Source organism: Pelodiscus sinensis, chromosome 2 (genome assembly GCF_052426305.1).
Source record: "Pelodiscus sinensis isolate ZL-2025 chromosome 2, ASM5242630v1, whole genome shotgun sequence".
NCBI classification, from domain to species: domain Eukaryota; kingdom Metazoa; phylum Chordata; order Testudines; family Trionychidae; genus Pelodiscus; species Pelodiscus sinensis.
Genome location: NC_143053.1, coordinates 134,850,459 through 134,874,119, shown reverse-complemented (window position 1 = coordinate 134,874,119; position 23,661 = coordinate 134,850,459). Strand labels below are relative to the sequence as shown.

The window sequence follows — 23,661 nt, the reverse complement described above, 5'->3', positions numbered from 1 at the left end:
GTGGGTTTTAAATCATTTGTCATGGTTATTTGCATAATTTAAAAGACTTCAGTCTAGGTTTCTGATCAGCATTCAATGCAGTTTAAATTCAAAGGAGAGTCAAAAACTTTACACGTTGAGATAAAGATGGTCACACTTCAATTCCAAGATGCCTTTACGTTAGTTTCCCCATGGAATTTTTTTAATTAAAAAAAATTAAGTAGATGCTTTGTACAGAAAGTGATAATGATTGAAAGAAAATATGTTGTGGTCACCCACCTTCACAAACAGTGAGGTTATCTTCTCTGAGGTATTGTAATAACGTGAAATGCTATGAATCATTTTTATTGCATTTATGAGTCCTGGAATAGCATCTACCATGGACACCTAAAAAGAAACACCATAATTCTCTCAGTGAAATTCACCACTTCCTTATGCCTTCTGTGATTAAGAAATATGGAGAGAAGGTATAAAGCGTCACCTTTCCAGTTTGACAGTTTATTTTCTACCATGCGTTCCTTTTACTGTACTGGCTGACCTATCTTATAGCCCCACTACTTTGATTAATTTGTCTGATTCTTCTGAGAAAATCTTACAATTCTGGCTCAGATGACAGAGATGCAAAATGGTATCTAGAATGGGCAAATAACTAAGGCCTTGTCTACACGTTCTTCGATTGATGTATCTATTATGCAGTGTTGCTGTAGCCATATTGGTCCTATATGAGAAAGACAAGGTAGGTGAGGTAATATCTTTTATTCAGCCAGCTTCTCTTGATGAGAAGTAGGGATATCACAATGTAAATGAGTAAATGGTTAATGAATAAGCCTGGGCATGCAGCACAGGGAGAGGGGGGAAGGGTGGGAAAGGGGCAGATGGTTCCACTTAAAAGCCAACTCCCTGTGAGCACCAGCTCTTGCCTGCCCCCCTTCCAGGCTGCTGCCTCTCATAAAGAAGCAGCAGTGCAGAAGAAGGGGAGGTGGCTCCATGGGAGCCAGTGCTTAGAAGAAGCCAGCTTAAAAACCAGCTCTTCATTCATACAGACTCCTATAGAGCCGCCTCCTCCCTCCCATAATGTAGCCAGACACAAACCCCATCTTGTTTTTCCACAAACCCCATCTTGTTCCCCCCCCCCCGCCCAGAGAGCAAGAGAAAGGCAGTCAGCCTTTGATGCCCTGGGAACACAGGTGTGCTGCCTGTCCCTGACTCTACCATAAACAGAAACCAGACAGTAAATGGGCTAGCTGACGACCCGGGACCTCCCGTCGCCCTGATGGCTAGTACCAGTAATTGACACGCCTGCACTGTCCCAGAGAGGAATCTTCGCCCATCACATACCAGAGGTGCCCATTGTCTGCATTTTCCCAGGTGTAAATTATGCTTTGCACCCTTCGTGGGAAACTTGGCATTCAAAGCCATTTTTCCTAATTGGCCACTTGAAACCAGGAAGAAGCCTACATGACCCAAGGGGTATAAAAAGAGGTTCAGCATCCCACCCCATTTGAGCTCCAATCATCTATACCTTCTGGCAGGTATTGATTGTCTCCCGAGGTCTGTGGGACGCCCAACCTCGCCCTACTTCTTCCCGAGGGATTGAGAGAAAGACGTTGGCCACGCCAAGTCTGGAACGCAGGGGTGAGAATATATACCTGCTATGTGTCTATTTTGCATGCATTTAATAAGAGCTCAGAGAACCAAAGGGTTTCATGGTACCTGTAAGTGACTTATTAGTGTAATTTCTGTCCTGTCCTTTGTAGTGTCTGTGTTATCTGTAACACAGTAGTAGCATTTAACAACTAAGTTTACCCTGTAACAATAAATAGTAACTGTTTAAGCTTTAACCTGACTCCTTCAGTTGCTGTAACAGAACCAAGCACAATTTAAAAGAACTTCAGCCGGTCATAAGGGACTCACTGCCCTGACCGTCGGCTGACACATGTGTAAACATGTGCCTGCTGAAATATTTATCAAAATCAACAAATGTTAACATCCTTAATGAGAAGACAATTGTTTGAGCTTACACACAGCTCTTTTTCAGGTCTTCTTGGCACTTATAAGCCTAAATCCCACTGACTGTAATTAGAATTTTATCTCCTAAGTGCTAAATCTTGGACCATAGTCTTTGTCAAGGTAAATTATTCTAAATAACAAACAAAAAAATAAGTCTTCTCTGCCTCGCTTCGGAACAGCTCTAAACTCCTAAAATTTATTCTGAAATTAATTTTTAAAAAGCCTCTCAGCATTGCATGACCTTGGTTATCATAGAAATCAGAGCATTTGTTAGATCTGGCCTGATATCCCGGAAGAAGTAATACTAACTACCAAGTAAATTGGTTTTCAATACACTATAAACTTGTTTACGAGCTTGGCACTAGATGAAGTGATTCTGAGGATGCAACATAATGTTACATGACGCTGAAATTGTCCACAAAGTCTATGACATTTTATTCAAGGTGTCCAAAGTTGTACTTACAGGGTCACAGTTGTATAGAGGATCACAGCATTTTTCCAGAGTGTATAGATACTTAACATTGTCTTTGGCTTCATTAGCTGCATCAGTGATGCGAGTATCCAGCTCTCGCCAGCTCTAAAATTAAGAAGTAAAAACCAAAAATAATGATTTAAGAAAACCTAAAATGTCAAAGATATTGTACCAGGTAACTATCCAGCCTTCTCTATAATATCAATAACTTAATTACAACCTACAGCAACAGAAAATAACTAAGTGCAATAAAATGTACTTAGTATCATACTGTGTATTTTCCATTAGATTCCTATGTATATAAAATTATATTCATTGTGAATAGGCATGGCTTCTTCTATACTGTATAACACTTTCAGTAGCATGTAGTCCTGAATTGAGTGGAAAGTAAGCTAGGTCCACACTACTGTGTAACTAAATGTGTCAATGAAAGGCTCTAGTGCTGGGAAGGATGCAAAGATTACACTTCAGCAACACCCTAATGTTGGAGCCCTTCCCCACTGCCTCTTCCCAATTCTTCAGCTGGGGAGTGGCTGGGGCATGGAGGCTTCCCCTGACACCACCCCACCCCCAGCCATCATTTCTGAGCTTCCCTCACCCTACCCTGCCTGGCACTTCTGCCATAGCTCTAGGCTTCCACCATCCCATGGTAGATTTCTGAGGGGGTAGGGGCATCCATTTTTTCAGGGGCCCAAAGCATCAATCCATTGGATAATCCCCCACTGGCCATCAGGAACTGGGCTGAGAGGAAGCAAAGTAATACATGATAAAATGGATGTTTTGGATAAGTGGTGAAAGGAAGAGCATCTGGGGAGAGTGACACTTGAGGATGCTCCCCTGCTTTAAATGATGCTTGAAGTGCATGACTATTAAGCTAATTCCTTTTCCTGATAGATTTCTGAAGTGATTAGCTACATTCATTGTATTTAGAGACACAGAATGCCATCAAGAAGAATAAACTTTAAAAACAACAAATAGTCCAGTAGCACTTTAAAGACTAACAAAACATGTAGATGGTATCATGAGCTTTCATGGGCACAGCCCACTTCTTCAGATGACTGGAGTGTTGGATGTCCAGAACTAAAATAAATAGGGGAGAAGTGGGGGGTAGAAGGAAAAAATGTCAGGGGGAAAACAAGAAGAGGCATAAAAATATCAAGGGGAAAGCCCTGCAATCAGCCCCAATGCCAACTCTGACCACATATCTATACAAGAGATTTCTTTACTGGAGCCAACCAGATATGCCATCAAATGAGAGGTTCACTTAACTGCACATCCAGGAATGTGATCTATGGCATCAAATGCTAACAAAGCCCCCACTGCAATATATATTGGCCAAACTGGACAGTCCCTACTACGGGAAAGAATTAATGGACACAAATCAGATATCCATAAAGGGAATATACAAAAACTTTTTGGGGAACACTTCAATTTGCCTGGGCATTCATTAACAGATCTTCAAGTGGCTGTTTTGTTACAGACCAATTCCACAAGCCAAATACACAGGGAAGGATTGGAACTACAATTCATTCACAAGCTTGATACTCATGCTAATGGTTTAAATAAAGATACTGGATGGCTAGGACATTATCAACCTACCAAACAATGAAGGTGCCAATGGTTCTGGACTATTTGTTGTTTTTTAAGTTTACCCTTTACAGACTAACTCGACTACCCCCTGAAGCTTTTGATCAAGAAGAATGTAAGGAATATTTTTGCTTGGCCACAAATAAGGGGACAATCAATTTTATTTTCCTCAACTCCTTGCCTATTCATTCTAATCCACTTTATGTCATTATCAGTTTTCACTGAAAAGCTTTTACTGTTAAATATGGATTTGTGTTAAAATCTGTAGATGCAGGCCAGTGCTTTATCTCCTAATAATAAATATTAAGATAAATCCCAGTCTTTCCTCATTCCAAAATTTAGTTTGTCGAACTACAAAAAATATAAGGGGTAACATAAAGAGTATATAACAACAGAATTTTTCCATTAAATATACTGCATATCCTCGGAAACATTCTGTATGTAACCTTTAGTTCTGTCTTAAGTTAACAGACACCTTCAGAAGTTTGGATTTAGCAGTAGCAAGTACTCCCAGCACTGCTTTCACATCTGGGTTCTTCAGTTGGTCCAAAAGATAGTTGAATTTAGACAAGCGTTTCTTCCAGTGATCCAGTTCTGCTCGTGGACCCAGGTCATCAGCTTCTTTTCTCAGCTGATCATTTTCAGCTAGGACCTTGAATCACACAGCAATATATCAGTGACTAACACAGAAATGCTGCTATTTATCTGAATGGATGACAGCAATAGGAAGTCTCTTATTATTACTGACACTAACCTCCTGTTTGCAGTATGGCTGTAGATGCAGTTTGCCATGGTGGTCACAAGTACTAGAGAGATAAGGTGGGTGAGGTAATATCTTTTATTTGACCAACTTCTGTCAGGGAAAGAGCTGACAAAGAGCTCCATGTAGTTCAAGCCCTTGTCTTTTTCAACAACAGAGACAGGGCTGATAGAAGATATTACCTCACCCACATTATCTGTCAAATTCACCTCCTTTGACTAGGAAGCTAGTCCCACCCTCCTCCTTAAAAAGCCAAACTAACTCCATTTTGCCTAACACTGTAGATTGGAGAAGACAAATGGGTTCAAAAACACAGCATAAAAATCAAATTAACATATTAGACTTGCACAGCTAGCAACAGTATAACCTTAAGACCACCCTAAGTCAAACATTTACCTTAACACATTAAGATCATTACTTCTACTTTGGTTCATCACTGATTATGACAAAGCTTCTACAAAGAGCATAATATTTTAATAAATCAAAGAGAATGATTTAAAAACCAAATCCATTTGGCACAAGACAGGAGAGGGAAGGACGTTAATAACTTAAATTTCTGCAAAAGCCATTTCCACTCCTTTGCATTCCATAACTATGTTGCAAACTACTTCCTCCTCTATAGTCTTAATTGTAATAGCAGAACATCAAACTCCCAAAATGAAGTGATGCTGTTAACAACATTAAACTGTTAGCTTACATAAGTTAATGCTTTTTAGTATTAACTCCCTATGACCTATAATATGCCCCAAGAATAGTTCCCTCAGACCTCTCTCATCTACCTAGGTTTTTACATCACTCACCACAGTGGCATTTGAGTGCCTTAGGCTAAAACCTGCTTACTGTACAGCAGTAATAATTTTAATGAGCACATTTTCCTTTGAGCAGTGTCTGTGCAATATTAAAATGAAATTTTAAAATCTTGTGGCAAAGAAAGAATACCCTGAAATGTTGCCACTACCCTCATTTTGCACCTACATCAAGACTCTTCATTTGTCTCCTTTTTTTTTTTCTCCTGCCAGAAGTCAATGCTGGTTTCTTTGTAATTTTGTATTTTATCATTTAGAAGGTCTGAGATCCAAGAATTAGTTTTAAGAACAGGAAATCAATAAGACCAAACATAAGACAAATTTTGTTTCTCATAATAAAAAATGCATGCTGCTCTTTTCACCAGAGTCTTACTGCATATAGGTCCATTATAGAAACCTATTTTCAATTGACATATATTTAACCCTAGGCCAGTGTTTCTCAACCAGTGGTACGAGTACCCTCAGGGGTATTTGAATGAATTCTGTAGGGTACGTCAACACAACTGAAATGTGGAGAAAACAGAATTTTTGTTTTAAGTTTACAGCACTTTATTATTTTTGTACTTTTTACACCCAAAAATTTCATCGCCCACCTGGCTACAATTAAGTTGTTTAAATAAATGTGTTGCAATGATAGAAAAAAATATTGAGTGTCTGAAAACTGTAGGTACTGGGGGTACTTATAATTTTTTCAAGAGGTACTTTATAAAAAAAAAGGTTGAAAAACACTGCCCTAGACAATATACTTTGAGTTACAACAAAAAACATCACAGTTTGGGAAAAATATGACTTAGTGCTTGTCTACACAAACAATTAGTTTGCAACAAACAGGGGTGTAAATCATCTCCACACTATTATACTATGCACTAAATGTCTGGTATGGCAGCAGGTTCATTACAAAGTGCCCTAGGACAGTTCTGATCTATCTAGCTTTGAATGTGGAGTAGGCCAATGTGTACTATTTTAGCATGCAGCAGCAGGAGCCCCCAAACACTGGTGCAAAGAAGGCTGGTGCAGGGAAGATTTACACCACAGTTAGCTGAAAACTAAGTATTCATGTAGACACAAGTCCTTATTCAAAGACACAGAATATAGTAATTAATACTCAGGAAAATTATATAGCTTTTAAAAACATACTTCCAAAAATATGTTTCAACATGAAATAGTCAACCTGTAATTCATAAAGTATTTACTAACTATGTTTGTACCAAAATCAGGTACAATAGATGTATCTCACAGGGCTGTTTTACAGTGGAGAAGTTTAACAATTGCTGAGCCTTATAAATAGGACCAAGCCCTCATTGACAGCAAGGAAGCTTAATTCTGAGCATCCTGGCTAGCATATGCTGATCTGCATTTATTTACCAGTTTCAGATGTGTTGGAGCACTGTATAGCATATTATTAGAGAGTTACTTGTACAGGCAGTCCCCGAGTTACGCGGATCCGACTTATGTCGGATCCGCACTTACGAACGGGGCTTTCTCGCCCCGGAGCTCGCAGGCAGCAGGACCGCCCATAGCGCAGCGGTCCCGCCACCTCGACCTCCGGGGCAAGAAAAGCTGCTGCCGCTGCTGCTTTGCTCCCAGTGCCTCTGGTCTGCTGGGGACCCTCTCCAGCAGACATGGGACACCCGGAGCAAAGCCGGGGAGGCGGAGGGGTCCCGCGCCTCTGAGGCTTTGCTGTGGCAAAGCCGGGGAGGCGCGGCACTCCGCCGCCGCTGCCGCTTTGCTCCCGGTGCCTCTGGTCTGCTGGGGACTGTCTCCAGCAGACCAGGGACATCTGGAGCAAAGCCGGGAGGCGGAGGAGTCCCGCGCCTCTGAGGCTTTGCCAGAGCAAAGCCTCAGAGGCACGGCACCCCGCCGCCGCTGCGGCTTTGCTCCCCGTGTCCCTGGTCTGCTGAGGGGGGAGCGCAGCTAGTGCCCCCCCCCAGCAGATCAGGGAGACGTGGAGCAAAGCCCCGGGCCTGTGGTAGAGCAGGTGGGACGCTGGCGGTTGGTCCCGCAGCACCGCTCCTTGGCGCTACTGGACCAACCCATCAGCACCCCAGCTGCTCTGTCCCAGGCGTCCCCAAGTCAGCCGCGGCTGAAACTGACCAGTGGCTTCCTGGAATCAGCTGCTGATCAGTTTCAGCAGCAGCTGACTTGGGGATGCCTGGGGTTCTTAAGTTGAATCTGTATGTAAGTCAGAACTGGTGTCCAGATTATGCTGCTGTTGAAACTGATCAGTTTCAACAGTGGCTGAATCTGGACACCAGTTCCGACTTACATACAGATTCAACTTAAGAACAAACCTACAGTCCCTATCTTGTACGTAACCCGGGGACTGCCTGTATATGTGTCCACATTAGTAAATACAATTTCTTTCTACAAGTTATGGGCATAATGCCACTTGCATAAAGAGAACTAATTGAAGTTTCACACAATTTCATAAGAACAGCTAGCAATGTTTCAGATCTATGCAGCGCATCACCTGTTCAATTTGTTTGATCCATACTTTCATGCAGGCCTCTATTCTTTCTAGAGCTTCTGTGCTGTTAGCAACAGCCACATAGTCTGAAGGTCCCTTTAGAGTTTTCAAGTCATATGTGTCACACGTTTTCAGATTCACCTAAAAAGAGAATTAAAAATCCAGTAAAAATGGTAACTCCTGGAGTATCCATCTTCACTATTTCTTTTGAAAACATATTGCTTACCCTTCCTGAAGAAAAGCCTGCTTTACATGCCCACCGTTATTTTGAAGTTACAACACTAGCTGTCCTGAACCCTAAACCCACTGACCAAAAGTCAGTAAGTAACTGTCAATAATCTGTTGTCACGACTGCAATGTGGGCATTCAGCCTTAGTTGTCGGACTAAGAATCAGGCCAGGTCAGGTACTAGAAGGCCAGTAGTCCAACTAAGAGTCAGGACACAACACAGTCAGAAACCAGGATATGGGGTCTCTAAAACATAGTGTCTAAGCAAGGACAGGAAGGTATTTTGTGTTGTTCCTCAGACAACTTCTTCTCATGGTTTCAAGGCTAAATACTGGTGCCAACCAATTAGTGGTGTCTGAGAAGCTGCCATTCAGTTCCTGCTGGGTGGTACTTCCTACAGAGCGCAGGCTCACAGGGAACCCAGACCAAGTTTCCTGTGGTGATGTCATAACCATAAGCAGTGACATCAGCAGCACAGAATCCCCATGGTCCCAGATTCTAGCCTTGCAAGTTCTCACTCTGCAATACATGATGTTGCAATTCAGTTTGTAGTTTAGAGAAAACCCTTGAAAGGAATTCTGCAGCAGTGAGCATTGCAAAAAGTAACAGGCCTCTCTCAGCAGCAATGTCAGATTCATTATATAGCATACATGATAATAATCTTACTTTTTCCATCAGACTCTGCTGAGCTCCTGATAAGACACTAACAAATCCTTCAAGGGAACCTACGAAGTCCTGCTGAATATTAGCTGCTTGCTGAGAATCACCAATCTCACTCCAACCTTGATTCATAGTCTTGAGGACTGGAATGAAGATTTCTGACAGCAAATTCTGCACACTTTTTAGTAAGCCACCCTGCGCAGTATCCAGCATATTGAAATTCACTTCCTGAAAAAATAAATATGATGCATATCAAATTTCCCTTTTTGGTTCCCAGTTTTCAAAAATTGTTTAGTCTATAACACCATGCTTGAAGTTGGTGCCACTGACAGCAGTACAACAGTTTGTGATAAACTACATTTCCTCAGTTACACTCTTTCTTCAGTGGAAAACGCAACCATATTCACTTTTTTGAGCTCTACTCATTTAATTATAGCAAGAAGTTTCAAATTACAATCTGCTATGCTGCACCATAGAACTAAATTAAATTTAACTCATACTAACATCCAGCATTGACCTGTATCTTACCCGATGGATATTTTCTGCAGTGATGTCTTTGGAAGGACTAGATCTAATGAAGATTATACATATACCAGTTAGAGCAACATCTATCCCCTCTGTCACAAACACTTTAGGTTTCTTGTTGCTTGTTGAGTGAGGATTGGGTCCTATGCCTGGTGGTCCTGTAGTTTATATGAAAAAAATATAGAGTTACCAGTAGCAATAGTAAGACATTCCTTCTGAAGGAAGGAAAGTACCATTTTACCTTTTCCATAACTAGCACATGAAGTGCTTCTAAACTGAACTGGGGACAAAAGCTTGCAAATAGGAGACTGGTCTCTATACCTGACTTTTTTGTTTTGTGTACATTTTCACTAAAAATAGAAAAAAAATATATTTGAAATTTTAAGTCAATATAGAAAAAAAGTCTCAAATTTAACATGAATATTTTCACGTTGGCATAGTTTTTTTTAAAATTAGTTTTGCTCTTCATGGGACAGACACATAAGGATGTGAGGACACACACAGTGAAGGATAATGTCAAACAGAGAGGAAAATAGAGGGTGAATGGAAACCAAACTTACAGCTTTCCCATGCTCCCAAAAACACAGATGACAGTTGTTTGTTTCAAAACACACATGTTGGTTTTGAAATGAGCACAAAGGTAAAATATGACTGTTATATTCAACTAATATTTTTCATAGAAAAGTGGGAAAGAAGTGTGGCCAACTTCATTAAGTGATATTTTAAGGTGTGAGGGACAATATGTTGAGGAAGAGAAGAGCAAAGTTATCAAGTGCTGAGAAACTCAGCTCTGCCTATGGAATCACGAGGGTAGTAGTGGGCAACCTAGAGCTACACACAACTGAAGAGAGTAATCTGATTGTGGGCCATGAGATGTTTTGCTGACACTGACAATCTGCAGTACCCTCCCCCAGCTCCTAATGGCCCCAATTCTCTGTTCCAGCCACTGGTAGATGTGAAAGATGTGCCTGCAGGTGAAGGGGCCACAAGGTAACGCTGTTCACCACTTCCAAGAGCTCTCAATGGCCAGGAACAAAGAACCGCAGCCACTGGGAGCAGTGGGGCATGGAGCCTACAGATGGTCAATGTCAGTAAAATGTCTCACAGCCCACAATCATGTTATCCTAATGGGTCCCATGTGGCCCGCAAGTTGCAGGTTACCAAACATGCATTAGGAACATATATGTGCACACCTATGTAACCATTAATAGAGGCTGATCTCATTTGTTTATTTCTTATGCCATCAAAAATCACCAAGTAATCAGTAGTATCTTCTATACTGGTAGGGCTCGTCTACACTGGCCCCTTTTCCGGAAGGGGCATGTAAATTTCATGAGTCGCCGTAGGGAAATCCGCGGGGGATTTAAATATCCCCCGCGGCATTTAAATAAAAATGTCCGCCGCTTTTTTCCGGCTTTTAAAAAAGCCGGAAAAGAGCGTCTACACTGGCCCCGATCCTCCGGAAAAAGCGCCCTTTTCCGGAGGCTCTTATTCCTACTTCAAAGTAGGAATAAGAGCCTCCGGAAAAGGGCACTTTTTCCGGAGGATCGGGGCCAGTGTAGACGCTCTTTTCCGGCTTTTTTAAAAGCCGGAAAAAAGCGGCGGACATTTTTATTTAAATGCCGCGGGGGATATTTAAATCCCCCGCGGATTTCCCTACGGCGACTCATGAAATTTACATGCCCCTTCCGGAAAAGGGGCCAGTGTAGACGTAGCCGTAAGGTTTATTCAATTAAGGGATTCAATATGGTGCCAGTAAAAGGATAAAAAGAAGTTTGAGGATTAAGTCAGCGTTAAGAACCAGGATAGATGGACAGTGAGACCACCAGGGTGGCAGAGCAACCAGTCAGAGTACAGGGCAGTTAAGTTATTATCTTTGGGGTGAAGACCTACGCTGTATAGTTACTCTTTAAAAATAGTGAATGTGAGGAATTGTTAGAAAGCTATTCCAATAAAATGGTGATTTCAGAGTGTTAATAACGAGCTAAAGTTTAAATGAGCATCTGAATAATAGGATCACACTTCCACCTCAAAGTTTGACCAAGATCATAAAGCAACAACTTTGTGTTTATTAATGGAATCTGGAAGTACTGATACCAAGTGATTGGGATAGGAGTGGAAGAATTATTATATTTTTATAGTTTAACTTTAGAATATAAGTTCACTTCATCTATCCCTTTTCCAAGTTCATTTGCAAAGTAAATGTCAAAAACCTAAGGGTCTCATTACAATACAAATTAAACCATGCAGTTAGGTTAGCAGTTATTTTTTTGCCCTCAAGATACTCAAAGCAAAACCTTTGCTTTGCCTTGTCACTCAAGAACTTAATGATCCTTGTTCAGCAACATACCAACATCAGGTCAATAAGCCTGGGGAAAAGGAGGTCATTCATTCAGTATGCATGAGTAATTTCTTTCATCTCTAGACAGTGTAATGTGATCATATTTGTGAGCCACAAGAAAGAAAAAATAATTACTAAAGGTTAGTAATGCCTTTATTTACTTGAGTAGATAAAAAATAATTTGTAAAGACATATGTGTGTGTGTGTGTGTGTGTGTATATTTGCACATATTCAAAGCCAAATGGTATACTGTTGCTTTCAGGCTACACTGAAAGTAGTTAATTTTACCCAATTATAATAGTGCCTCAAGACACATTTAAAACAGAAAAGAGAACTTAACCTTTTAACCTTACTTCCATTCCCTGAGTTCATTTGCAAAATAGAGATTTTTCTTTCCATCTTCACTTAGTTCTTAATAGATACTTCCCATCTCCCAATTTCAAGGGATTTAGGTTTTTAAGTAACAATGGTGTCAGTTCTTCTCCTCATTTTCTATTAGTCTTAAGTTTCAATGTCTCAGAGGGGTAGCCGTGTTACCCTGTAACTTTAAAAACAACTTTTAAAACAAGTAGTCCTGTGGCACCTTAGAGATGAACAAATATATATAAATAGTATCATGAGCTTGGAAGAAGCGGGTTTTGCCCACAAAAGCTCATGATACTATATACATATATATATGTATGTTAGTCTCTAAGGGCATGTCTACACTAGCCCCCTAGTTCAAACTAGGGAGGCTAATGCGGGTGACCAAAATTGCAAATGAAGCGCGGGATTTAAATATCCCGCATTTCATTAGCATGTTCCCGGGCAGTCGCCATTTTGGAAACTGACTAGCCTGGAATAACTGCCTGCGTCTACATGCAGCAGTGAAACAGGAGTTTGAAGAAAACCCCTAACTCGAATTAGCTGTTACTCCTCGTGAAATGAGGATCAGAGGGATAGGAGGGAAGGCATATAGCAGGTGAGTATTCCATGGTAAGAGCATTGTGTCTTCCAAGGAGCTGTGCCCTATGCTCACTCTTGAGTATTGGGGGCATTTGGAATTGTAGCTGATTGCAAAGGGGTCTATTTGTGGTCATCCCAGCATTGGAATAGATCATGGATTACTGACTGTATAGTTCCCATTCATGCTCTGTGACAAAATGGCAGCTGAGGATATTGGCCATGGTATTCTTTTCCCCTGGTAGCTATGCTGCTGAGATGGTTATGTTGTGTCAGATACACCAATTCCAGAGCCACGTCGCTTCTGCACATAGGGAAGGGGATCTGGTGCCCCCTTGGTGGTTGATGTAGAATACTGTGGTCATATTGTCGGTGAGAATGCGCACCGAAGATCCCTGAATATATGAGAAGAAATATTTGCACGCATTGTGAGCTGCTGAAAGCTCAAGCAGCTTGATGTAGAGCCTGGACTCCTTGTTGGACCACTTCCCTTGTGCATATTGTTGTTGGAAGTGGGCGCCCCAACCTAGAAGTGAGGCATCTGTAGTAATTTATTTGGATGGTTGATCTAGGTAGAAGGGCACCCCAGTGCAGAGGTTCTGTGCCTGGGTCCACCATTGCAAGTAAGGACTTTTGGCGGAGATGGAAAATGCCTGTTAACCTGGTGCTTGGTTGATGTAGACACTGGGACAATTCAGTGCTGGAAACATCAAAAGCACAGTCTGGCATTTAGTCATTTATCAATGACTAAAAATGTACTCCTCCTCAGCCCTTCAACTATGCATAGCTAACTACACAGTCCTATTTGCTAATTACGACGTTGACAACTATGCAAAAGTAACAAAGTTCATGCACCATCTCCCAGAGGACAGGAGACCTATCCTCAAAGCCATCATCAAAGAGAGATGGAAGGTGATGGGCTTGCCTAGCCCTGGTGTGGAAAGGAGGTCAAGCAGACCCTCAACCAAGTTCTCAAACCTGCTGTCTGGAGGCCTGAGTCATGGACAAGCGTGTGTTTGGAGCTCTGTTGGTTCCATGGTCAGAAACAGCTTTGGTCAAATGATCGATGATGATGCTGCCTGCCAAAGGTTGTGTCCCTATGTCCTTGGTAGAGCATGTAGCACTTCCTTCGGTAGGGGGGAGTGTACATTCCCAATGTGCACAAAGTGGTGCACGAGTCTTTGCTAGAATGCAAAGCTTCATCAGTCTTTGCAGCCAACAATCTGTCCTCACTGAATAGTAAGTCTTCTGCCTTGGCCCGGAGATCTTTAGGAACTCCAGCTACTTGAAGTCAGGATGAACATCTAATTATTATGGTGTCAGCGGCATCAAGGGCCATCCGTAGAGCTGTATGGGATATAGTATACTCCTCTTTGATGATGGCTTTGAGGATAGGTCTCCTATCCTCTGGGAGATGTTGCATGAACTCTGTTAGTTTTGCATAGTTGTCAAAGTCATAATTAGCAAGTAGGACCGTGTAGTTAGCTATGCAAAGTTGAAGGGTTGAGGAGGAGTACATTTTTCTCCCCAACACACCCAGGCGTTTGTAGTATTTGTCTTGTATATTTGTTTTGTATTGAGGATTTTAGACCTTTGATTCACAGCATCTACCACTGAAGAATTGGGTTGAAGGTGTAACAATAAAAAGTCCATGACTTTTGATGCAACATATTTCCTAACAGCCCTTTTGTTGGGGGAGGGGAGAAGGGCCTGCGGCTGACATTTGCCATACTTCATCCACTTCTAGTATTGCCTTGTCTAGAGGCAGCGCAATTTTGATCTTTGTAGAGGGCTGGAGGTTCTTCAAAAGCTTATGCTGCTTTTCCTGCACTTCTGATAACACAACCTCCTGACTGGCAGCCATCCTTCTGAATAAATCTTGAAATTGTTTCAGATCACTGAGGAATCATCCAGGATAACTGCTTCATCAGGTGCAGAAGACAAGTTATCATTTGGTGGCATCTCTGATTGTTGGATCATCCTCAATCTGCCCTTCCTCAAGGTCCCTACCCTCAGACGGAGAGTGTGATGGATCAGAGCGTATAAACGTCAGTGATCCCTGTGCAGGTGTGGGAGGGGCAGTGGAGCTGTTCCGTAGAGCCCAATAACTATAGGGGGACCATCAGCTATGAGGCTGAAGATAGTACTGCCAGTCGGGGTGACACGGGGGGGGGGGGGGTTGGTAGTGCCATAGCCTGCGTGCCCCATATGATGCATGCGCTCAGTCTGGGGATGAGTGTTGTGAAGAGAACATTCTCCTTTATCCCCCTGACTGAATTGCAATAATGCAGGTGAGCGTGGCAAGGGCGTCGAGCCTCTGATTGATAAGGAGGAGTGAGAACAGTGCTGTGCCAAGGACTCGGCCAGGGATCTGTTTCTTGCTGTTCTGTCAGTCATTGGTGGAGCATGTGTTTTGTGCATTAGGGAACAGCAATGGGTTTCTTGTTTTATGTCACAGCGCGAAGTCCACCAGTGCCAGGGGTGGAGGCATCGGTGCTGTTGGAATCCCAGGGTTAGTCTGAACTGAGAGGGCAGTTGGAGGTTGCCCTGACATTTCTCGGTGGTGAAGGTGAAAGCCGTGCCAGGGACACACACGGCACCGAAAATAGTGCTGGTGTCGGCGGCACCGTGGGTGCAAACAGTGCTTTTGTTGATTTGGTGCCCTTAATAGGTGCCCTGTTAGAGACGGCTGAGGAGCTGCTTTCACAGCCTGTTTAGAGCACGTTTTTGAGACTCTTAGTGAGGAGACCGAACATTTTTCAATGCCCAAGGTGCTTGGTTCATCTCCTTACTCATTCATGATGGGAGAGAGCAGGCTGGTGAGGGCTTTGTTTTTTAACGTGCTTTCTGTGGTGACGGGCTTGACAGATTCCCCTGGTAAGACATCACACCCGAGCCCTTATTGCCCCCTTTATTCAAATGGGGGCCTAGAGCTTTATCTATAGAGAGTGTGCATATTCTAAGTTCTCTATCCTTGCAAGCTCTGGCTGACAGACTTTCACAATGAATGCATTTTTGTGAAACATGTGTCTCTCCCAAACAGCAAATACATTCACTGTGGCCATCAGAGGCTGGCATGGAGTCACGGCATTTCTTGCATCTTTTGAAGCTAGGAGAGGCTGGCATGTAATCTGATAGTGGACTAGGCCGCTTGCAGCTGCAAGTGTTATTTGTGAGTAAAGCTGCCTTTCCCCCTCTTGATATATATATTTATATATAGGTGGTTTATAGTTTTCTTTGGCTTGCTGCTGTGCGGCAGTAAACTGTTGTTCTAACTATTTACAAGCTGAAGTAAACAACTGTGGGTATTAACTGTCTAACAGAAAAAGAAGGAGCAGGAACAGGTAAGCCTATACTATCTATCTAAAACCATTTTTTTTCCTTCAGAAGTGAGGTAAGGAGAGAGGTAGGAGCTTTGTCCGTAGTCAAGGACGGCAAAGAAGGAACTGAGGGAAGTCGAGCTGCGCAAGCTAGCTTCAAAGGTGTGGACACCAAGCACCTCTCGCACATGCACAGCCCAACTGGACACTGCTGTAAAAATCTCCAATCTGTGGCACACCGGGATGAGCCCGACACCAACAGTGGAGCACCCACGGAGACATCACTCAAAGAAGAACTATTTCTTCTAATATAAAGGTGTAACCTTTCCCACAGTTGGTGTTATAGGCAGTGACTGGGTAAAAAACCCAATATAACTCCCCTATAGTAGCCAGGAGTATAGAGCAAGCTGCTGAGCTTCTTAGAGGTTATAACCACCAAATAGCATAGGTATGCACATTGGGTATCCTCCTTTTTTTGTATTGCTCTTTGCTTGTAACTGTCACAGATTTTGAAGCTGACCTCTAATCTCCTTCCTTCTCTCATTAACCATCAGATATTTTCACTTCCCTCCTTGCCATCTGTTAGTTTCCCCCTCTTTTCATCAACCTAACTCCATCCCTCAGTACTTCACCTCCATATCTAGTCAATCCATTCCTCCCCTCTACAATATCCATTCTACTTCAAAATTTAACCATCCAAGTATTACACCAGGTTGTGATTCTAGCAGTCATTGGCATAGGGGCATAAGGCAATCTGACTGAAGCTTACAGTGACTTGTGTGTCACTTGAAGCTGGTGCCTTCACCATCATTCATTGCAAATGCTTCACTTATGAGAGGAATTCTGTGTGTTCACTCTGTTTAAGGTTACACAGACACATAGATGCCACACCATGAAGCATCATGGAGAATCATTAAGGTTAGTTTATCAAACATGTACAATACATCGTTCACATTTACAGGACTTACAGGATTTACAGGAGGGAAATTAAAAGAATGTGATTTGACCCTCACTTTATTTAAATTGGAAAATTTCTATGTTTACATATCACCTAGCACAATATATAGGATGCAACATATTACAATAAAGCAAATTGTACTACTACATGCTACTTAACCAGTTTCAGGTGTCTCCACATCTTGATAGTAGAACATGATATGATGAAATCCTTCAGTGGCCAAGAACTTATTGATGCGCTCAATCTGTTGAAAGGGTAGGTTAGATCATTTACACTTTTCCTAGATAATTTACTGGATAGCTTACCAGCATTCACAAAAATAATGCCTTAAGTACAGGCAGTCCCCGGGTTACGTACAAGATAGGGACTGTAGGTTTGTTCTTAAGTTGAATTTGTATGTAAGTCGAAACTGGTACATATTGTAGGTGAAACTCTAGCCAAACATTTCTCCAGAGCTCAGTTTTATTCTCCCACACCTCACTTCCCTCAGCCCTTTATTCTCAAGCTGAGGTGTCTGCTGAGAAAAGCCGCTCCGCGTCTCCCTGGTCTGCTGGGGGAGGCACTAGCTTCGCGTCTCCCTGGTCTGCTGGGGGGAAGCAGCTAGTGCGGGGTTGCTTCACCCCGTTTGTAAGTAGGGATCCAATGTAAGTCGGATCCATGTAACCCGGGGACTGCCTGTACATGCATTTTAGCATCATTGTTAAATAGCAAAGTTAAACACCATCATGTAAGGCCCAATTCTGCCACTTTTAATGTAGTTGACTTGCTGTTCTGACTAACTATATACACACTAAAGTAATTAGCTCTACCAATTAATTGACTTAATTTCATTGGGTTAAGCCCTTATTTACTTCAGCCATTTACTGTATATTGTGTTCATAGTGTTAAAGTTGAGTTCACTGCATATGGCTTCAATAAAGACAAAAACTTACAGAAAGCTCTTACTCTGTTTTTCCATCACCACAAGTTTAAAGGTCAGTGGTGAACTACATTGACTGGCTAAAAATTAGTGAAATGTAGCAGCTGTTAATAAGCAGCACAGCAATAGAACTCCACATTCCAACAATTTGTGGATGTTGCCATTTTCAAGCCACAAATGAATTTCCACATTTAAAAGTATCAAGAATGCTCTGCTCCTCTAGCTTCTTTGAGCTATATCTTTAGGATGTTCAGTCTCATGTTAATGTCCCACAGACCCTTCAGGGCTGTATAAAAGGTAATCAGTGGCTTATTTCCCAGCCATTAGCTGGCAATCAGGGGATTCCACACAGGGTGAAGAAACTATGTTTAATATGCTTTTATAGTGTCTGTTCTGGACATGTAGGGGGGATTTCTTAGCATAGCCACAAGCAGCCCCTAAATAGTGTTACTCCTCCTAGATGATGACAGCTTATGTCGAAAGTGTCCTTTCCACCGAAAGTGTCTTATCACTGAAGTGAGAGCACAAGTGATACCCCAGTGATCACTAGCAATGGGTCACTGAAAATCTCCCACAGAACAAGTACTTCAGTTTTGTGAGAAGCTTCTTCTGCTAAACAGCGGAGGGAGTCTACATTTAACCCTAGGTTGATCTTCCATTCTGTTGAGGCCCAATTGTGAAAATGGAAAATGAAGGATATCATTAAACATAAAAGGGGATTTACTTCCTTCCAAATAAAGTTAATCTCCCTTGTAAACTTTGAACATGCTCAGTTATGTATTTTAAACTTGGTATTCTGTAGCCTAACACGTGGGAAGTGCAATATAGCAGAACTTCAGTGCAAGATGAGTGGAAAGCAATTAGAGGAGTCTGGTGGCCCAGAGACACACACAAGTTAATAGACAGCAACTATAAAAGTTACCATAGTAACTCTGAAGCCAGAAAATGTGCTTCAGATTCTACAAAGATAAAATTAAGCCTACCTGGTTACCCTCAAGAATAGCATCTTCCACTTCTGCTTTGTCCAGGTCCACACAGGAAGCAACAATATCCAATATATAATCATGCCTGCCATCCAGCTGAGCTCTTTTGGCCTCCTTCTCTTCCTTGAGCTTTTGCTATAAGAAAACAATGAACATTGGGGGGAAAGTTAAAACTGATCAAGAGACTTGTACAACTTTATTTGGTCACTTTTCAGGTTACATCTCCTTCTATTCGGGTTTATTTACAGCTGACCTGTTTTAAACCCCAAATTCTACTTGTGAAAATATATGAAATTTAAATCAGTACAACTAATCTATAGGGTTCAACCATCCTGTTTAGCCTATGACTTTGTAAATTAAGCATGTTATATAGCTGTGAGGGAGTGAAGTGAGGAGGGCCTGGCATTACAAGGGTTAAACTAAGCCATTTGGCCCAGCTAGCCCCACCCCACTTTACATGTAGCCAATGCCAGGCCTGGAGGGAGGACAAAAGGAAGGAGCCTGGCCCACTTAGGTGCTGATCAGCAAGGAAACAGGAGCGTGGTTCTGCAGTCTGTAGGACAGGAACCAAAGCCCATCCACTTAGCCAGTCACAGGAGCAAGTAAGCCTGCAATCCCACTCTCTGACCAAACACGGGGAACCTGCTAGAACTCTTAACTAAGGGGGAAGTCTAGATTTTTGGGGCCACATCCCGAACTTAAGGAATATACTAATATAGTGGGCTGGAGTTTGTAGACCGGGCATCAACAGCAAGGTTCTGCACCCCCTGCACTGCCAGCTAATTTCAGGGCTTAACCACTAGCCAACCCTGCTACCAGGAAGACCTGCCACAAGTGGTGGAGATATGGGCACTGACCTGGCCCTGCTGGGGGGACTTATTAAAGAAAGAGACAGCAGTAGATCAAGTGAGTGTAAGCCCAGCCATTTAAGGGAGATGGAGCCGCTGCGGATGTGGATGGCAGAGCAAAATGCCAACCAGCAGCAGCAAGAGCCGCAGCTATTAAAACAGATGTCCCAGCAACAGCTAATCAGAGAATTAGCAGCCCAGCAACAGCAGCTGATGCAACAAGTGACTTCCCTGCTACAACCCATGATCCCAGCTGAGCTGCCTGCACCTGCATCTGTTCTGGCCTCTATCAAGCTTGCCAAGGTGGAGCCAGATGATCCAGAGATGTTTCTGGAAACATTTGAGCCAGATGGCCGTGGTGGCCCAGTAGGCCTGGGCACAATGGGCGGCCATGCTGGCCCCATACCTGACTGCAGTAGCCCAGACTGCACACTAGAACCTTTGCAGCTCAGGACTATGCCCAGGTCAAAGCAGCAGTCCTTGATGCCCTGGACATCTCAGAGGTGACATTCAGATAATGCTTCCGGGGAGAACAGTACCTGCCAGGAGCCTGACTCTGCCTCATTGCCCAGAAACTGCTGGAGATGGCTGAAGCCAGAGACAAAGACAGGAGTGCAAATCACCGAGCAGATCCTGCTCAAACAGTTTACCCAGATCCTACCCTCTGTGGGAGGGAGGGAGTTGTACAGAACCACCCAGATAGCATGGCCACCGCCATCCAACTGATGGAGAACTATGTGGTGGCCAGATCGTTAGGGATGATGCCTTCTTTGGGTCCTAGAGCGATCAAGTGCACTATGACCCTGATGGACGGAACCATCCAAGGTCTGCAGGTCCGGGGCAAACCTCAGCATCTTCTACCCCTCCCCGGGGCCAAAAGGGCTCACAGGTTGAGGGGTACACACATACCCCAACTCCCGAGCTCAGGACCAGCCCCCCCAGCTCCCTTTTCGAGAGACCATGCATCCACCAGATATGAAACCAGGGCCCCTACTGAACCCTAAACTCAGGGAAACCTGCCAAGACCCGTCCCCCAGGAACCCAGAAGAGACAATCCTAAGGCCACCCCAGATTGGGACTTGTATTTTATATGTGGGGGCTTTGGACATTGGTCCAGAGACTCCCCGTGCATGAAATGTAGCTGGGGGAAGCGCTGAGCCACACAAATATGAGCATGCCATCAGGACCCCGCAAAGCTGACCATCCCACTGTGGATAAATGGGACAGAAGCAACTGGGCCGATTGACTCTGGTTGTGCTCATTCCCTGGTATGACACACTCTGGTGCCTAACCATGGCCCTCCTCAAGGCGTCATTAGACATCAGTGTGTCCATGGAGACGTGAAGGCCTACCCCGCACCCAGATGACCTGAAGGGTAGGGAGGTGCAAAGAGCCCTTGATGGTTGTCCTGGCCCCAACCCTTGCCTATCCAGTGATATTGGACAGTGAGTGGGGATATTTTGGCGAACTACTGACTGAACTGGTGAAATCCCCTTCCATAGAACCCTGACCCAGTCTTTAGAGGCCGGTCAATCAGAAACAGTGACTCTTGCAGATATGAGGAAAGTTACAGATCCTGGACCTCCCAACTCCCAGCACCAGTCCAGGTGGACTAAACCCCCAGCCAGTTGTAGAAGGAGCCAGGCCCATTGCCCAAAATCACAATCCTGAGTCGCCTCTCAGACTTTTGTGGGAAAGCAACAAGCCGATGACACCTTGAGCGGAACATATGATCAGGTGGCCAGAGTGGCCGGAGTGAATGGAGAGACCCTACCTCCCCATCAAGTGGGACAGTTCCCCCATTTTGAGATTCAGAGAGACCTCCTATATTGGGTAGAGAAGGACCCACAAACTGAAGAGGTGTGCCACCAGCTTTTGGTGCCTCGCTCTTACTTGAGGGAGGTCATACAACTTGCTCATGCCATACCCACTGCAGGACATCTGGAGAAGGAAAAGATATTGTCCCAGATCTTGGCTTGCTTCTTTTGGTCTGGGGTTCACAGGGAGGTGGCAGATTTTTGTGCCTCCTGTCTGGAACATCAGCTCACCACACCACAGCTAGTGGAGAAGGCCCTGCTAAAATCTCTCTCACTCATGAGTTTACCCTTTGAAAGGAGTTGATCTAGTCGCTCAAAGTTGACCTAGTCAGCCCTCTTGAGAAGAGCACTGCCAGATACCGGTTCATCCTCGTTGTAGTAAACTACACAACCTGGTATCCCGAAGTGGTGCTGTTACGCTCCCCGAGTGCCAAGCGAGTACCAACCGAGCTCATGAACATCTTTGCCTGAATTGGTGACCTCCAGGAAATTCTAATGGATCAGGGGACAAACTTTATGTCTCAGATGGTGTAGCAATTCTGCCAATTATTATAAATCAAAATGATCTGAAAGTCTGTCTATCACCACCAACAAATGGCCTAGTAGAGTGTTTCAACAGGACCCTGAAGGCTATGCTCCATAAAATTTGTCCTGACTGATGTGCGTTGCTGGGACCGGCTCACATTTGTCATCTCACATTTGTCAATATTACCAGACAGTGCTCATTTTGTCCTTAAAACAAAAACAAAAAAAGATTGTCAAAAGACTAGTACTTTATGTTCATTTGCCCATGAAGATGGTTATCAAACTGACAGAGGAGTAAGTTCCAATATGTGATGGGCTCCATCATGATTTTTCTGTCCCTCCCACTGATACCCCTCCCCTACCTAGGAAAAACCCATTCAATCCAGGGTACCCACAAGAATTAGTCCCTCAATGGCCAATAACCTGTCAGCAGTCACGAGACAAATTTAAGAATACTTGCCTGCTTCAACCCAGGATGAGTATGATGGAGGTAAGACAAGAAAGGAACTAATACAGAAATGTGAGGTCTTCATTTCCAGGGTTGCAAACAAGCAATTATAGTTTTGTTCACTAGTTTAAAGTTGTAAACAAATTGTATTTTTGTTTGTTGATTAACCTCTTAAAATCTGAGATCACGCTCCCTACCAGAGATGTCCAACTCCAAGCATGACATCACAACTTGGTGGCAATCATGGAATCGATTTCTCTCCTTTTCTGGGTAGGGAACATGGGAGATCCCTTATGACTCCTGGATTGAACAGAGGAGACTTGTGGATCAAGAATGCTTTGGAGCAAGTGTTGATGCTAACAGGCTCAGGATGCTCCCCAGCCTTAACGTGGGTGATCCTACTGGACCCTCAGAAGCTATGGGAGGATGACTGGTATTCATTACCTCCCCAAGCATCTACACAGCATATACAATGCTTCCCTGTTGCTTGCTGCTAGGTAACAATATGCCAGTGAAGCCAATGTTTTTGACGGTTATGCTATTCTTACGGTTAGTCTACTGTTTCTTATGTGCTACTCAGAGTTGATATAGGCATGCCTGAAGGCTGTAAAACATTTATAAAGTGTTTACATTTAAATACTGTTGGAACAAAAAACTGTTACTATAAACCTAATGAGTTCTCAAAAAAAGAGGAATCTGTCTCAGCATAATGCTTTATACTTCCTGAATCTTCTACTGAAAATCTAGGTTGCAACAATTACAAAGCTACTTGCAAACTTAGCAACAGTTACTGACTTATTAACTCAACAGGTGTACTTAATTTAATATGCATGTTACACAAGTGCTCATAATAAAGTAATTACTAAAGTTTGGTAGGCAAGGTTTCTAAGTGTGTATTTTTGTACAGATTGGTCCTTTCCTGTAGGAAATCTATTGAGCAGTACACGAAATATTCAAACATTTGGAGATAAGAGCTCAAGTTATACCAGGGCTCAATTGGGCCAGCTGTTTTTTGACAAGGCTTTAAAATGGTTATCTACAACATATTTCTCTTTACAGTTTTCTG

The 23,661-nt window shown here is 43.1% G+C and overlaps 1 protein-coding gene across 2 annotated transcripts in view; it reads right to left on the bottom strand.

Annotated features, from left to right (window-relative positions):
* Positions 1-23,661, bottom strand: part of DNAH5 (dynein axonemal heavy chain 5) — a 246,615-nt gene that overhangs the window by 181,310 nt on the left and 41,644 nt on the right. The window contains exons 2-9 of one of the 2 annotated variants that reach the window (XM_089776436.1): positions 18,958-19,092; positions 17,215-17,299; positions 9,498-9,652; positions 8,976-9,197; positions 8,085-8,222; positions 4,524-4,700; positions 2,453-2,566; positions 259-366 (exon numbers count right to left, since the gene is read on the bottom strand). In XM_089776436.1, the coding sequence (XP_089632562.1) occupies positions 259-366; positions 2,453-2,566; positions 4,524-4,700; positions 8,085-8,222; positions 8,976-9,197; positions 9,498-9,652; positions 17,215-17,299; positions 18,958-19,092 (1,134 nt within the window). Of the gene's footprint in view, positions 1-258; positions 367-2,452; positions 2,567-4,523; positions 4,701-8,084; positions 8,223-8,307; positions 8,725-8,975; positions 9,198-9,497; positions 9,653-17,214; positions 17,300-18,957; positions 19,093-23,661 lie in introns of those variants that run through there. The other variant, XM_089776437.1, reaches the window with a different exon arrangement.